Raw genomic sequence first — 15,311 nt, 5'->3', positions numbered from 1 at the left:
AAAGTAAATTACATATTAAATTTCCATCCACCATCACTCCCCCCCCCAAAAAAAAAAGAAAACAAAGAAAAGAAAATAAAAGCAGATAACTGTATATACATTTTATGTATTTGGTAATTCAGTCATTGCATTTTCAGAAGCTGGTATTGTCTAGACTGAAAAAATTCATTTTCTTTATTTTAATAGCTACTAAAGATAGTGTACTTGAGACAAATTCAGGCCGACTTTTTAGCACAAGGGAGCAGTCATTTTATCGGTATGATTATCTCATGTACAGTTTCCACAAGTACAATATCCAAAGACATTTCAGGCACAGTACATGAAAATTAGTATAGAGAAATACCAATACTCTCGCCACTGTGCATGCTGCAAATGTTAAACAACTTCACCTTTCACCCACTGCTCTTTCACAAGTTCAAAATATATATATATATATAGAGTGCCCCCATTACAGCCCAGGTCTTTTTGTAGGTTGTTACGAAAAGAGCCGAGGATGATCCGGTTGCGTGAAGTTTTTACATGTCTTTCTTTGGGCCTTCAAAGAATATGGTTTGGATGTTTGATTTAAAGTGACAATGGCTGACACATCTAAGTCGTTTGATGAACTCAATAAGCAGCAGGTTATTCCCTTTTACTGTATTTACTAGTATCAAAGCACAAGGATTTGGGCCATTACTGTAAGGAAGATAGTAATGGAGTGGAAGGCAGGAATTTCGTAAAGGCTCCGCTCCTCCTGTATAGACCGTGTGTGTGTGTGTGGGGTGGGGGGATAGGGTTTCCTGCCTCTCATATTCTTACAGCGAGAGGGAAAGCATTTCATTGTAAAATGAACCATGTGATAGAAAATAACAAGAAATTAATGTATAGTATTCGCTCACCCGTTTTTATGTACCCCCTACCGATTTTGAAAACGAAAAGCATAACGAATATAAAAAAAATGCACAAAACTTAGCCATTTCATTCATCAGTTTATAACGTCTAACCTGATTGACTCCACTGGGTCCCCAACAATGTTGTTGTAGGGTTTAACGCCATTTTTTAGCACACGATAGGCTATACATGGCGGCCAGTATTAATGATGGAGGAAGAACCCGGGAAAATTACGGAAAGAACCACCGACCCACGAGAAGCTACTGGCCAGCTTTCTCACATACCCACATTAGCCGAATTCGAGACTTGAACCCACGCAGACAGAGGTGAGATGGCAGTGATCCATAACGGACAGCGCTTTAGACCACTCGCCTCCCCCCCAACAATGTCATCTTATACGTGTTTAAGACCAAAAGGAAGCTCTTGATGTAAACAAGTAGAAAAACTGTTTACTGGCCTCTTCTGTTTCTAGAGCAGTTCATTTCAGTATAAACTGTCTTGTGTGTCCAATAATGTTTAAAAAATTTGACAAATGAAAACGACGAACTATTGTATACATGCGTTCAAAGAGATGAAATGTCAAAGAATGTCAGAATTGTTGAGATTACCAAAGATGGTGAACTACATCACATTTGTTGCTTGAAAACAGAATCACCCATGCAGTATGGCATTCATATTACTACAGAAACTCCCATTTGATTTGAACTGCCAATAAATTGACAAGGTTTGAGACCCCCTGTTGACAGGTTAAAAATTTATAAACTGATCAATGAAATAAGTTTTGTGCTTTTTTATATTCTTGATGGCAATTGTTTTTTAAATTGGGAGTTTGGGGTTAGGTACAAACAGGAGTGTGTGTGTGAATACTATAGTAGACTTGAACATAGGAAACAACAGTTGTTTCAGAGGTTTGTGAAAGTTGAAGAGGATAAGGGTAATGACTAAATATGCATTGAGAAATCTTTTGCAGTGGCATGGTTAACCATACTTAGTGCTTTTATGTAAACTTAGTCCTACAATGTAAGACACATCACCAGATATTTTTGTTCAGGTTGTGTAGTGCCTTTTGATGTTGACTAACAGTGTAATAAAAGTAAAATTTTCAGGAATACACACAACTGGCAACTAATAACGAAGCTTTTCTACAAAGTAAAGTTAGAGTGCTTTTGCCAGTCTTTACTGACCCTGATGTCTTTTCTATAATAAATTCAAATTCTCACAAAAGAATTGGACCTGTTTTCAAGTGTGTCGTTTGCCTACATGGAAAGCGATGAAAATGGGGGATGGCGAAATCGGGTTAAGTTGAAATATTATTCTTTAAAAAAATGAATACAAATATATTATGCCTATTGGAACTAGAAGCAATGTTTCATTTTGTTCAAGAAACATATCCCCATCATGAACCTACTTAAACATACTTCGGCATACCTTGACTACTGTCACATTACAACAAATTCAACTGTATGTCAACAGAACATGAAAATGCGTCCAATTGCTAGTGCAATATTTTCATTCCGCCAGGATAAAGACAGCACAGTAAGTATAATAATTACACATAAATTAGTGGAAGATTGTCAATATAAGCGGCCAAGTGTGTGAGATATTCCGGAAACTTTGACTACTCATTCCAGTGTCAACCAACATCAGAACAGGCTGTACAAGGGCGTTATTTGGATAGTAAGACAGCACTAAAACAGAAACATGTGCTATGTCTTACATTGTAGGACAATAAAAGCTCTAAAAGTTCAGACATAGAGAGGCATAGAAAATGCTTTATTGCGTCAAAGCACCTTCCCCAAAGTCCTGTAAAAGAAGTATTATCCCCAAAACATTAGTATTTATTTTTTTAAAGCATATGCTATGTATGTATACAGATTTCATGAGTCCCTTTCTTGGTCAAGAAAGATACACACCAACGTCGTTGTAAAAAAAATGCGGTGGGAAGGGTTGTTGTGGACTATTGCTTTCCTTGCTGATTGGCTGTTGAGAATTTGCTTGGTCTCATCACAGTTTGCTAGATTTTATGTTTGAAGAATATGTCAAGAATATCTCGTGTTATGTCAAGATTACAGTTATCAAAAGATTACATAAAGCTTAAAACCATTATTTGTTAAGTATAAAATTGTAAATCTTGTAAGAAGAATTTTTTTGTCATTTCAGCGGCTAAAGGCAGCTGTGCACTATACTACAGGGAGAATCTGTCAGGAAGTTGCGGCAGACCAGAACATAAAGTTTAACAGACAGGTTGTAGCGGTCATAACTGAGGCAGCATGGAAAAAGTGTGAACAGTTTGCTTTTGACCTGGAACTCTTTGCAAAGTCAGTTATAAGTCAACAATATACATCTATTCCTTGCTGTAGCACAAACACTTATGAATGCAGTTATTACACAGATGTTGATGAGTGCAGTTTTTACACAGATGTTGATGAGTGCAGTTTTTACACAATGCTTATATGAGTGCTTATTTTTAACAGATGCTTATGTGTGTGGTTTTTAAAAGAAGTGGGATATTTACAGGAAACTGTGTAATAAAACCAGCACCTTTCTCGTTATATTACGCTGGTTTAAAAGTTTGCTGAAGTGTATGGTACGACACATATACATATCCAGGCTACACGTACCCAAATGTTAACATGCTCAAAAGTTGATGCACTTTAGAAAAAAAATGTAAATAAATACTTATGTAATTTTCTTTGTGAATCAGTGAAATATGTATTGTGGTTATTTCTGTTCTGTTATTGAAGTTGAACGTGATTAACTTTTGGGTGTCTCCTATGACTGAGCACTTTTGTATAGGTGTGGAAAGAATATATGGTTTTGTACATTGTGAAATTTGGGTAAAACAATATAATTTTTTTTAACGTGTTGTAACGTCTTGAAAATATGCATGTTTAGTAATCATTCCACAGAGGAAACTAGAGTAAGACATGCCTTCGTGCTATCCTTATAGTGCTGAAAGAACTTGCCCATACATTGACTTCAGATGAGTTGAGGTCATATCGTCCACTCCCCTTGGTTTTAAATAGCTTCACTTTTGAATAGTCCCAAATAAGAAACAACTTTTAATGAGAAATGCCAGACAACTGTTATCCTTCCTCATCATTGTTAAAAGGCTTTCACCTGTGTTGCGCATTGTGCATGGGAGATTGATGGCTTCCTGCAAGAATTTAGCAGAAATTCTTAAGTGTTGGTTCTATATCCATATGTATTTTTGTATTTTATTTATTTTTGTTGTAAATTTTAAGAACTGGTTCAGTATCATCAGTGCCTGTAGAAGACAGTTCCCATGGGCATGGATCACATAATTCAGATGGTCACGTAGCTGCAATAGTTTCTATGAATTCTTATGGAACTCAAGGAATAGGTAACAAAGTTGTACTGCAAAATATTTGAAAGTCGTCTTGACCTGTCTGTTAAAGTGAGAGTTCATTTGCATTAACGTTAAAAATTCAGATACATTTTATGACGATCTGTGTGTGTTTACAATGTACATTATATACTCTATTTACCTTTCTTGCAGACATGCTAAACGAAACACAATCAATTCAGAAGATGTCAAGCTACTTGTGAGGAAGAGTCCAAGACTAGTAAGTAAAATGTGATAAGAAACAGGTTTTGAAGAAATGAGGAAAAAAAGAGATGGAAGGTGTAATGTTGAGATCAAAGGCATGATGGTATGAGTCTGGTGAACAAAAATTTCCAAATATTTTCTTCATCATGAAAAGAGAAATTGTACAGAGTAATATAAGAATTATGGATTATGGGATAATGGTGTCAGGTCAAAATTATATATTAAATCAATGTGATGATTTTAATTAAAAAAATTCTACTAAAGCAAAAACCAATAATTTGCAAACTCCGTTACATTTTTAGTCATGATAAAAAACTTTCATATCTTAAAAGAAGCTTGTGTGAAGGCAAGTCAATGTTTGAGGAATGAAACTAGCCCTGTTTCCGGGGAATTTATGGTTGAATTCTACAGATTCCTTTTGAAAACTAGCCCTGGTCCTGGTGAATTTATGGTTGAATTCTACAGATTCCTTTTGAAAACTAGCCGTGGTCCTGGTGAATTTATGGTTGAATTCTACAGATTCCTTTTGAAAACTAGCCCGGTCTTGGTGAATTTATGGTTGAATTCTACAGATTCCTTTTGAAAACTAGCCGTGGTCCTGGTGAATTTATGGTTGAATTCTACAGATTCCTTTTGAAAACTAGCCCTGGTCCCGATGAATTTACAGTTTAATTCAGATAATTGTTTTTGAAAACTAGCCTTGGTCCATCAAAGTTAAATTCTACAAATTCTTTTTGAAAGAACTAGGGAGTTTTCTCTTTAGGTCTATAAGCAATGGGTACAATATGCAAAATTTGTTAGAATTTCAGTTTTGGGGAATCATTACTTGCATTCCAAAAGAAGATAAAGACAAAAAAATTATTTTAAAAAATGGACACCAATCTCACTATATAAAATAGGTTACAAGATTTGGCTTCTAGGGTCAAAAAGTCTTCCCTTTTGTCATTAAAGGCAACCAAAAGGGTTTTATGAAAGGGAGGTTTATTGGTGAAAATAAAAGAACTTTGTGTGACCTGATACAGTGGCGTCGCTAGGGGAGTGCAGGGGGTGCGGACCGCACCGGGTGACACCATCTCAGAGGGGTGACACCAAAATGAAAAATTTCAAATTTTACAGAGCACACACTGCTCGGTCTAGTCGGATTTCATAAGCGGATAACTGATCATAGTTAAATACATGACTAGCAGGCACAGCAGTGGCGTCGCTAGGGGGATGCGTCGGGTGCGGACTGCACCGGGTGACACCATCAGAGGGGGTGACACCAAAATGACATTACTAAGGATTCTGTATGGTCTGTTACGGAAGGAGGACCATGGAGGTGACACCATGAGCTACCACACTGGGTGACACCAACCCGAGTGACGCCACTGACCTGATACCCAATCTTTAAGGGAAAAAATCAGTCTGGTCTCCTCATATTGGTAGACTTTGAAAAGGCTTTTGGTTTGGAAAATGATGTGAAATCATTACATTTTCAGACGTGATCTTTCTCCATTTTAAAGCACAATTCGCTTTTTTGCTGACAAGAAAAATTGGCTTCTCAATTTAGTCTGTTTTTTTATATCGTCTCCAGTAGAGTTTTTAAAAGACAGTATCTTTGGTCCCATTCCGCAACGATCCTTGTAAAATATTTTTTCTGTATATTAATACAGTAAAACCTGTTATGAGAGACCGCCCCTTCTGCCAACCAAAAGCAGTCTCTCAAGACAGGTGGTCTCTCATAAGAGGTGTGTGAAAATGGACTGGTTTCGGGGTAAATAGTTAACATTGTTGAAAAATAAATAATAACCATACTCACTGTACATGTATCATATCCTTTATTCATAAATCTTCTTAAATATTGCATGCATTCCTCTCAAAATATCTTTATATAATAAAGATATACATCTATCAAACAACGAGAATAAAATTTATATTTCAGCATAACATTAATATGTACAAAAAATGAACAGTTAGATATGATGTATATATCTCATTCTATACACTTATTCACTTGTTTTTTAAGAAATCCATTATACTTCTTTGTTGACATGTATTACTCAGCTGTTTGGTCTGAACATGTATCTCAATTATTGCCTTTTCCTGAATCAACTTTTGACTTACTGGTATGTTTTTACTCCTTGCAACACAAAATCACTCCCATACTCGCTCGTTCAGATCTCCGTAAACTGTCCGTCATGCCGTGGCATATTTCCTCTGTGCTTGTGCACCTTTCTGCTATTCGTTTCTAATGGACCTTGTCTTTGATTACATTTTGAACTTGCGTTTTACCGACGCTTAAGCTGACTGCTATTTTGCAAGCAGTCTCCCCTTTTTCATTTCTTTCAATGACATTAATCCTTTCTTCCAGTGTTAAAATTTTTCTTTTTTTCAGTGGAGGTTCTGCCATTGTTATTAGTGTTGACGTTATAAAGACTATCGGTTTTGATCAGGTTTGGGGGAAATGTGGAATAAATATATATTATGTACCAAGGAATGAAACCAAAAGACATAATTAACTCATCAAGAAACTCTGAGACGAAGTTTAAATCAACAGCATTATAGCTCAAGTAACAAAGGTTGTGACCATCTGCACACTGGTAAACAGATGGTGGCTTGGTGAAACACTAACAAAAGAAATAAAAAATAATTTAAAAAAATCCGGAAATGATTCTCACTTACTAGTATTAAAGACATTGAGCTCATTCACCCTCCAGGCATTATGGATTAACTGGAAAGACAAACGATGTACTCAAACGTACACTGAAGCCCTTTCAAACGATTTCTCACTGGGACATAAGGACTACCGGCGTTTTGTGAGTTTTCATAAAGATAAAGAAAAAATACAGACCTCTAAATTGACTGTGTATATCCATCATTACTCCCTTTGATGTTACTCTTACTGGCTATTCACATGACTTAGGCACTACAATGGCAGTTAGTGACATGTACTTTAGTCTGGTTTACTGCAGTTTACAAATGTCACCGTACGTGGAGTTGTAAATTTCACAAAACTGGTACTGCAGCAAGACAAATTCTTTTTAAATACTTTATTAGAGCAATCTTTACTATTTATGCAGTCTTTGTTACAAAGGATTAAATGATGGTTGGAGGTGTTTATCTCGATATATGGTTGTTCAACTATAGTGTTATTTAATGTGCACTTTGTTTGCATACTACATTTATCCCGAGCTCTAGTGTTTACAAAGGATTAAGTTAAAGTCAGTGGTGTCAATCTGTTTTGTTTTTTTGGCGATGCGGTCGTTCATAGCAGTGTCAAAATGCATAGTTTGCCAAGAAATCGCGGTCGCTGGTCACGTTCAGCAGGTGGTCGTTCATAACAGAGCGTTTATATAGTAAAATCGATCCATGCATTACGATTGTGGTCGGAAGTGACAGGTGGTCGCTCATAGCAGAGGTCGCTCATGACAGGTTTTACTGTACATGATTATTTTTAATAGTATTCTGATAGGTTAAAGGTTTGTATTCATCCAATGAATCTTGCATTTCAAGCTTTTGAGAGAAAACAGGACACAAAATGTTTGGATAAAGGTTTGAAAAAATGTGTGGAAATGAGGATGGCTCAAGGAGAAAGTCGATGGAAATGCAGACCTGCCAACTCTTATGATTATGCCTTAAGTATTATGAAAATTACCCTTAAAATATGGACGGCATACTAGCAGAAACTCCGGAAAAATGATGGTTGCCTAAACATCCGGATAATTGGTTCATCCGTGTTTTGTTTGGATCTAGGTTTCATCTTAGAATTAGTAAAATTAGTCAGGGAACCAGACTAACTTTACAGCAGCACCTCAGAGGCTTAAAACTGCACCTTATTTGTTCATGAGAAGCATCTGCATGATCAAATTGTTGATTATAGAATTTTTAAAAATGGCATCCAGAAAGCGATGCATGTTTAATGCAAAAGGGAAAATAAGCTTCTAGAAAAGTGTTAATAATCAACACAGAAGAATAAAATGTAGTATTTAGATTCATGTGAATAAAAGCTGGAAAGGACACAGTTATGTTTATTGGACATCACATGCCAATTTGAGTCTGTCTCGTGGTGGGAGATATGATTGCCATTGTCATGTGAAATGGAAAAGAATTTCCAAGAATTATGTCAAGCTGAGAGATAGCAGCAAGCCATTGAGCTGCATAGGGTTTAGGAATTGAGTTCGTACAACTGTACTAGCGGTAAATAAAGTCTACATGTACTTTACAAACTTTTCAGTTGAACATAATGTTTATCGTCGATGTGTCAAACTTTTAATTACGTTTTCCAGCATTACAGTTGTGGTTAATGATATTTTGTTACACCTTACTGAAAACTGGTCAGTCTTATGGAGAAAAAAATCAGCTGCCTTACTGTGATGGACTCGTTAGGGTTGGCAGGTCTGGAAATGTAGTTGTTCAATTCATTAGAAAACTGAATGCCAGAGAACTGTCATTTTGTGATCTTTGCAAGAAATATCTGAATTATGTTAATCGTGGTGGTTAGAGTTTGGAGCAGCAGCCAGCACATCCAAAAGAAGCTGTATACAGAGAAATTTAGTATCAGAAAAGGGAAATTACAGCCAATACAAAGAGGTGCTTGAAAGGGAAATTACAGCCAATACAAAGAGGTGCATGAAAGGGAAATTACAGCCAATACAAAGAGGTGCTTGAAAGAGAAATTACAGCCAATACAAAGAGGTGCTTGAAAGGGAAATTACAGCCAATACTAAGAGGTGCTTGAAAGGGAAAAGAAAACTCTTGTTGACAAAAAAAGAAAAGATTGAGCACAGCCAAGAATATCAGTGGTGACAAAAAGGAAAGCGGATTAAATATTCACCAAGGCTGTAAAAAAAGCAAGAGGGGCATATTAGTATCATCGGGTTGTGTCCGTTGGGGGAAAAGACAAATTAATTTTTGTGATTATTTGTATATAGTTGATATATTTGGGTGTTTTATTTATCTTTTTTTTTCTTTCTGGAAAGAGGAATGTGTAGTATATTTGTTGCAAAAATTGACAAATTATTGTGACTGAATTCCTTTGTGAACACTGACATGCACATATAATAATTTCAGCAATAATATTGTTGGAGAACAGGTTGATTTGACAACGAACATTGTGAAATTCATCAAGTATTGTTGGAGAACAGGTTGACTTGACAACTAACATTGTGAAATTCATCAAGTATTGTTGTAGAACAGGTTGATGTGACAACTAACATTGTGAAATTCATCAAGTATTGTTGTAGAACAGGTTGATTTGACAACGAACATTGTGAAATTCATCAAGTATTGTTGAAAGTTTGTTATTTTTTTCAGATGAATTTTCTTTGGAATGGAGTAAAAGCTTTGCAGTATATTATGATAGGTCCCATCAGGATCGGTTTTGCATGAGTGTACAAATGTAATTTAATCCTGGGGACACTGGTCACCATTAGTAGTATTGAAAGGATTTCAAAACTTTGTTTTGTCTTGCAGTTGAAGCACATAAGTGAATTAAATGATCAGCTAATGGTGAAGAAGGGAGAAACAAAGAAGAAAGGAAGAAAACCCAAATCTACATCTTTAACTGTCACAGAAGTTGAGGAGGAAAATAGCAGATCATAGTGGTTGGAGTGGGTCAGATTCACCTTTCAGTCAGGGCTACTGTACAGATGAACTGCTGTATATACATACAGATGGGCTATTGTACAAATAGGCTACTGTACAGATGAACTGCTGTATATAAATACAGATGGGCTACTGAAGAGATGGGCTGTTGTATATACATACATATGGGCTACTGTATAGACTACTGTACAGATGGATTGCTGTATATACATACAGATGGGCTAATGTACAGATGGACTGCTGTATATCCATACAGATGGGCTACTGTATAAATAGACTACTGTATAGATAGACTGCTGTACAGAAGAATCCTTGCTTTATTTCTACAGCAGTGCCTGAAGGGGATCATGGATTATGCCAGTATATTTCATCACACCAGTTCCTATAATCATAAGGACACTTTCTAGGCATGATTTTCCCATGGAATCCAGCTCAAGTAAATCCATTTATGAAGATGCAGAATGTGGCTTGAAAACATTTATTTGTATTGTTTTAAAAATCAATTTTGTCCATGTACTTCACAAAAATAATGATAAAGTCTGTTGGAATCCTCTTAATCGTAGGTCACTGTGCTGGACTTTTGACCACAAGGGTGAAGGTTTGAATCCTACCATTGGATCAGCCAGTATTGGCTGTATGTGTCCATGTGCAAGGTACTTAATCCAATTAAATAACCTACTTTTTTGGCTTAAACTACCTAACCACTGTTAATTACCATGTATTACAGCTGGGCATATGCAATGATTAATATGAACATTTTCCGTTGTTGAAATTAGTGCATAAGACTAAATGGTCATTTCTAATGCAATGGACATGTCCATCAAGGTTAGGTATTAGTCATGTATAATGAATAATATAAAATGTGTAATATACAATGAATAATATAAAATGTGTAATATACAATGAATAATATAAAATGTGGAAACACGTGAGTGCAGCTAAACTAATATGTGTGCTGATGAACATAATACGTGCATTAACCTGACATTTTATCTATGGTTGAGGGGCCTTAAATAGCAAAAACAATATCGTGTTCTGCACATACAACATCATGTTCTGTAATACAACAACAATATTGAGTTCTGCAAATACAACAATATCATGTTCTGTAAATAGCAAAAACAATATCGTGTTCTGCAACAAAACTTTTGTTGTATAAAGGTATTTGCTTGTTCTGTACAGATGTCACTTTAGGGAATAATAATTCTTCGGCTGACAATCAAAAATATTTTGAAATAGTTTTAAAATTGTAAATTTGCTTCAAGAATAATAGTCTTTTCTGCCATTATTAGGGTGATGGTCAGTGTGTCAATTCTTAGGACAGTGATAAAATAGCCTTTTGTCACCCTATATTATGCATTAAATGGAAAATGTTGACATCCATTGAGCACAATAGAAAACAAAACTAAAACTCCATGTTGCTTATGTCTAATTTATTTCATCTGTATGTCCAAGAACAGTCCATGTATGCATATTGTCTAATTTTAGCACAGTATGTGTCTTCCTTGAAATGGGCATCGTACTTAACCAGTGAAGTTAACCATAAATACATCTTAACAAATGTTACGAGAGAGTGATTGTTTGGATTATCACAATGTTTATCAGAGTGAGTGTATGGATTATCACAATGTATACCAGAGTGAGTGTATGGATTATCACAGTGTTTACCAGAGTGAGTGTATGGATTATCACAATGTTTATCAGAGTGAGTGTATGGATTATCACAATGTTTACCAGAGTGAGTGTATGGATTAGCACACTGTTTATCAGAGTGATTGTATGGATTATCACAATGTTTACCAGAGTGATTGTATGGATTATCACAATGTTTATCAGAGAGTGTATAGATTATCACAGTGTATACCAGAGTGAGTGTATGGATTATCACAATGTTTATCAGAGAGTGTATGGATTGTCACAATGTGTATCAGAGTGAGTGTGTGGATTATCACAATGTTTATCAGAGTCAGTATATGGATTATCACATTGTTTACCAGAGTGATTGTATGGATTATCACAATGTTTATCAGAGTGAGTATATGGATTATCACAATGTTTACCAGAGTGATTGTATGGATTATCACAATGTTTATCAGAGTGAGTGTATGGATTATCACAATGTATACCAGAGTGAGTCTATGGATGTGTATGGATTATCACAATGTTTATCAGAGTGAGTGTATGGATTATCACCAAATTGATAACTGCCCAATACATCCTAATCGCCGTGAGCAACTTGTCACAGTGTTATTACTTGGGAAATTAAAAATGTATTCACACCAGAGCTGTGAAAAATTTGTGAACTATTATTGGACATTAATTCGATTACATGTAGTTTTGTTTTTGTTAGTACTGCTTAGCATTACCCATCCCGCTTGTCATCTTGCCTTGGAAAATTAACTCCAGTATATTTCCTAATTTGGTTTTATTTATGTTTTTAAGTCATTATACAGCTGCAGAATTGCCAGTATAATTAAAATTTGACAAAATCCTTTTTGTTCTTTTCATTTTTTATTTAAAATAAAGTCAGGTATGCAGACATCGGCTTCATGTCACTCCAGTGTTCAGACATTGATTTTGAAATTGTGCTACATTTTTTATTTTAGGCTCGGACTTTGGATTATAATCATTTAAGTTTTTGGGGTTGAAGAATTTTTTGTTGTTACAAACTTTCTGCTGTCAATGAGTATAGAGGAGTAGATATCGGCATAGGGGGCACTCTACATATACTACATACTTTTTCTTTAAAAATCTAACACCATGTAAATTTGAAACTGTATATTGCCACCATACATTATTAATGTTTATATCCTCAGTCTTTTTGAAAACAATGTAAATGTCTCTGTAAGTCTGCAGAATTTGCTTAGAAATAAATGTAGTAATAGATCTAAAAATTTTACTTGTTTAATGATCCAGTCCTAAACAATGCCATTGTTTATAATATTAGGTTTCTTGATAGATAAGATTTTATACTGGAAACTTGAAGATATTTACATTTTTTTTTCGGTTCTGTTTTGATCTAATTATATCTCTGTCAGAGAATGGGGGCCCAGAGTGGCCGAGTGGTCTAAAGCACTCTCTGTTACGGATCACTCCCATCTCACCTCTGTCTGCGTGGGTTCGAGTCTCGGATTCAGCCTATGTGAGAAAGCTTGCCAGTAGCTTTCCTGGGTCAATGGTTCTTTCCGGGGTTTTCCCGGATTCTTCCTCCACCAATAATACTGGCCGCCATGTATAGCCTATCGCATGCTGAAAAATGGCATTAAACCCTACAACAACAACAACTGTCAGAGAATGCCTTAATTCCAGGGATGATTTATGAAAATTTGCTAGACCCATCAATGAATACAATACCTCGCACTCTTTCATATTTCTCTGAATTGTATGTGTGGACAGTACACATCATCACAGCCTCTGCTTGGTCATACTTTGTCATACTTGCTCATACTTTTGTAATCGCGCTATCTCTCATCTAATTTCTGCCATTTTAGCTCTGGCTGTGAACATTGCAGATACTTCCTCATGCTTTCAGCTGTCACAATGTATTGAATGTTTATTACAACATTGCAGATACTTCCTCATGCTTTCAACTGTCACAATGTATTGAATGTTTATTACAACATTGCAGATACTACCTCATGCTTTCAGCTGTCACAATGTATTGAATGTTTATTACAACATTGCAGATACTTCCTCATGCTTTCAGCTGTCACAATGTATTGAATGTTTATTACAACATTGCAGATACTTCCTCATGCTTTCAACTGTCACAATGTATTGAATATTTATTACAACATTGCAGATACTTCCTCATGCTTTCAGCTGTTACAATGTATTGAATGTTTATTACAACATTGCAGATACTTCCTCATGCTTTCAACTGATACAATGTATTCATTTATTACAACATTGCAGATACTTCCTCATGCTTTCAGCTGTCACAATGTATTGAATGTTTATTACAACATTGCAGATACTTCCTCATGCTTTCAGCTGTCACAATGTATTGAATGTTTATTACAACATTGCAGATACTTCCTCTTGCTTTCAGCTGTCGCAATGTATTCGTTTATTACAACATTGCAGATACTTCCTCTTGCTTTCAACTGTCACAATGTATTTAATGTTTATTACAACATTGCAGATACTTCCTCATGCTTTCAGCTGTCACAGTGTATTCGTTTATTACAACATTGCAGATACTTCCTCATGCTTTCATCTGTCACAATGTATTGAATGTTTATTACAACATTGCAGATACTTCCTCATGCTTTCAACTGTCACAATGTATTGAATGTTTATTACAACATTGCAGATACTTCCTCATGCTTTCAGCTGTTACAATGTATTAAATGTTTATTACAACATTGCAGATACTACCTCATGCTTTCAGCTGTCACAATGTATTCGTTTATTACAACATTGCAGATACTTCCTCATGCTTTCATCTGTCACAATGTATTGAATGTTTATTACAACATTGCAGATACTTCCTCATGCTTTCATCTGTCACAATGTATTCGTTTATTACAACATTGCAGATACTTCCTCTTGCTTTCAACTGTCACAATGTATTTAATGTTTATTACAACATTGCAGATACTTCCTCTTGCTTTCAGCTGTCACAATGTATTCGTTTATTACAACATTGCAGATACTTCCTCTTGCTTTCAACTGTCACAATGTATTGAATGTTTATTACAACATTGCAGATACTTCCTCATGCTTTCAACTGTCACAATGTATTGAATGTTTATTACAACATTGCAGATACTTCCTCATGCTTTCATCTGTCACAATGTATTGAATGTTTATTACAACATTGCAGATACTTCCTCATGCTTTCAGCTGTTACAATGTATTAAATGTTTATTACAACATTGCAGACACTTCCTCATGCTTTCAGCTGTCACAATGTATTGAATGTTTATTACAACATTGCAGATACTACCTCATGCTTTCAGCTGTCACAATGTATTCGTTTATTACAACATTGCAGATACTTCCTCATGCTTTCATCTGTCACATTGTATTGAATGTTTATTACAGCATTGCAGATACTTCCTCATGCTTTCATCTGTCACAATGTATTCGTTTATTACAACATTGCAGATACTTCCTCTTGCTTTCAACTGTCACAATGTACAGTGTATTCATTTATTACAACATTGCAGATACTTCCTCTTGCTTTCAGCTGTCACAATGTATTTAATGTTTATTACAACATTGCAGATACTTCCTCATGCTTTCAACTGTCACAATGTATTGAATGTTTATTACAACATTG

At 35.5% G+C, this 15,311-nt stretch overlaps 1 protein-coding gene across 1 annotated transcript; it reads left to right on the top strand.

Annotated features, from left to right (window-relative positions):
- The first annotated feature begins 486 nt into the window (after positions 1 to 486).
- Positions 487 to 12,515, top strand: LOC149805627 (centromere protein S-like). The gene is made up of 4 exons (XM_089950264.1): positions 487 to 620; positions 3,031 to 3,188; positions 4,391 to 4,457; positions 9,893 to 12,515. Exons 1-4 carry the CDS (start codon positions 576 to 578, stop codon positions 10,019 to 10,021), a joined length of 399 nt encoding a protein of 132 aa, XP_089806390.1. The 5' UTR covers positions 487 to 575; the 3' UTR covers positions 10,022 to 12,515.
- Positions 12,516 to 15,311: the final 2,796 nt, after the last annotated feature.

This window comes from Sinohyriopsis cumingii, chromosome 2, assembly GCF_028554795.1.
Source record: "Sinohyriopsis cumingii isolate HCF-2022 chromosome 2, ASM2855479v2, whole genome shotgun sequence".
NCBI classification, from domain to species: domain Eukaryota; kingdom Metazoa; phylum Mollusca; class Bivalvia; order Unionida; family Unionidae; genus Sinohyriopsis; species Sinohyriopsis cumingii.
This window is presented reverse-complemented; position numbering and strand designations above follow the sequence as displayed.

Coding starts and splice junctions, on each gene's coding strand:
- LOC149805627 (XM_089950264.1), top strand. CDS start 576: ATGGCTGACACATCTAAGTCGTTTGATGAACTCAATAAGCAGCAG. Junction 3,189..4,390: donor GACCTGGAACTCTTTGCAAA/GTCAGTTATAAG, acceptor CCTTTCTTGCAG/ACATGCTAAACGAAACACAA. Junction 4,458..9,892: donor TGAGGAAGAGTCCAAGACTA/GTAAGTAAAATG, acceptor TTTGTCTTGCAG/TTGAAGCACATAAGTGAATT.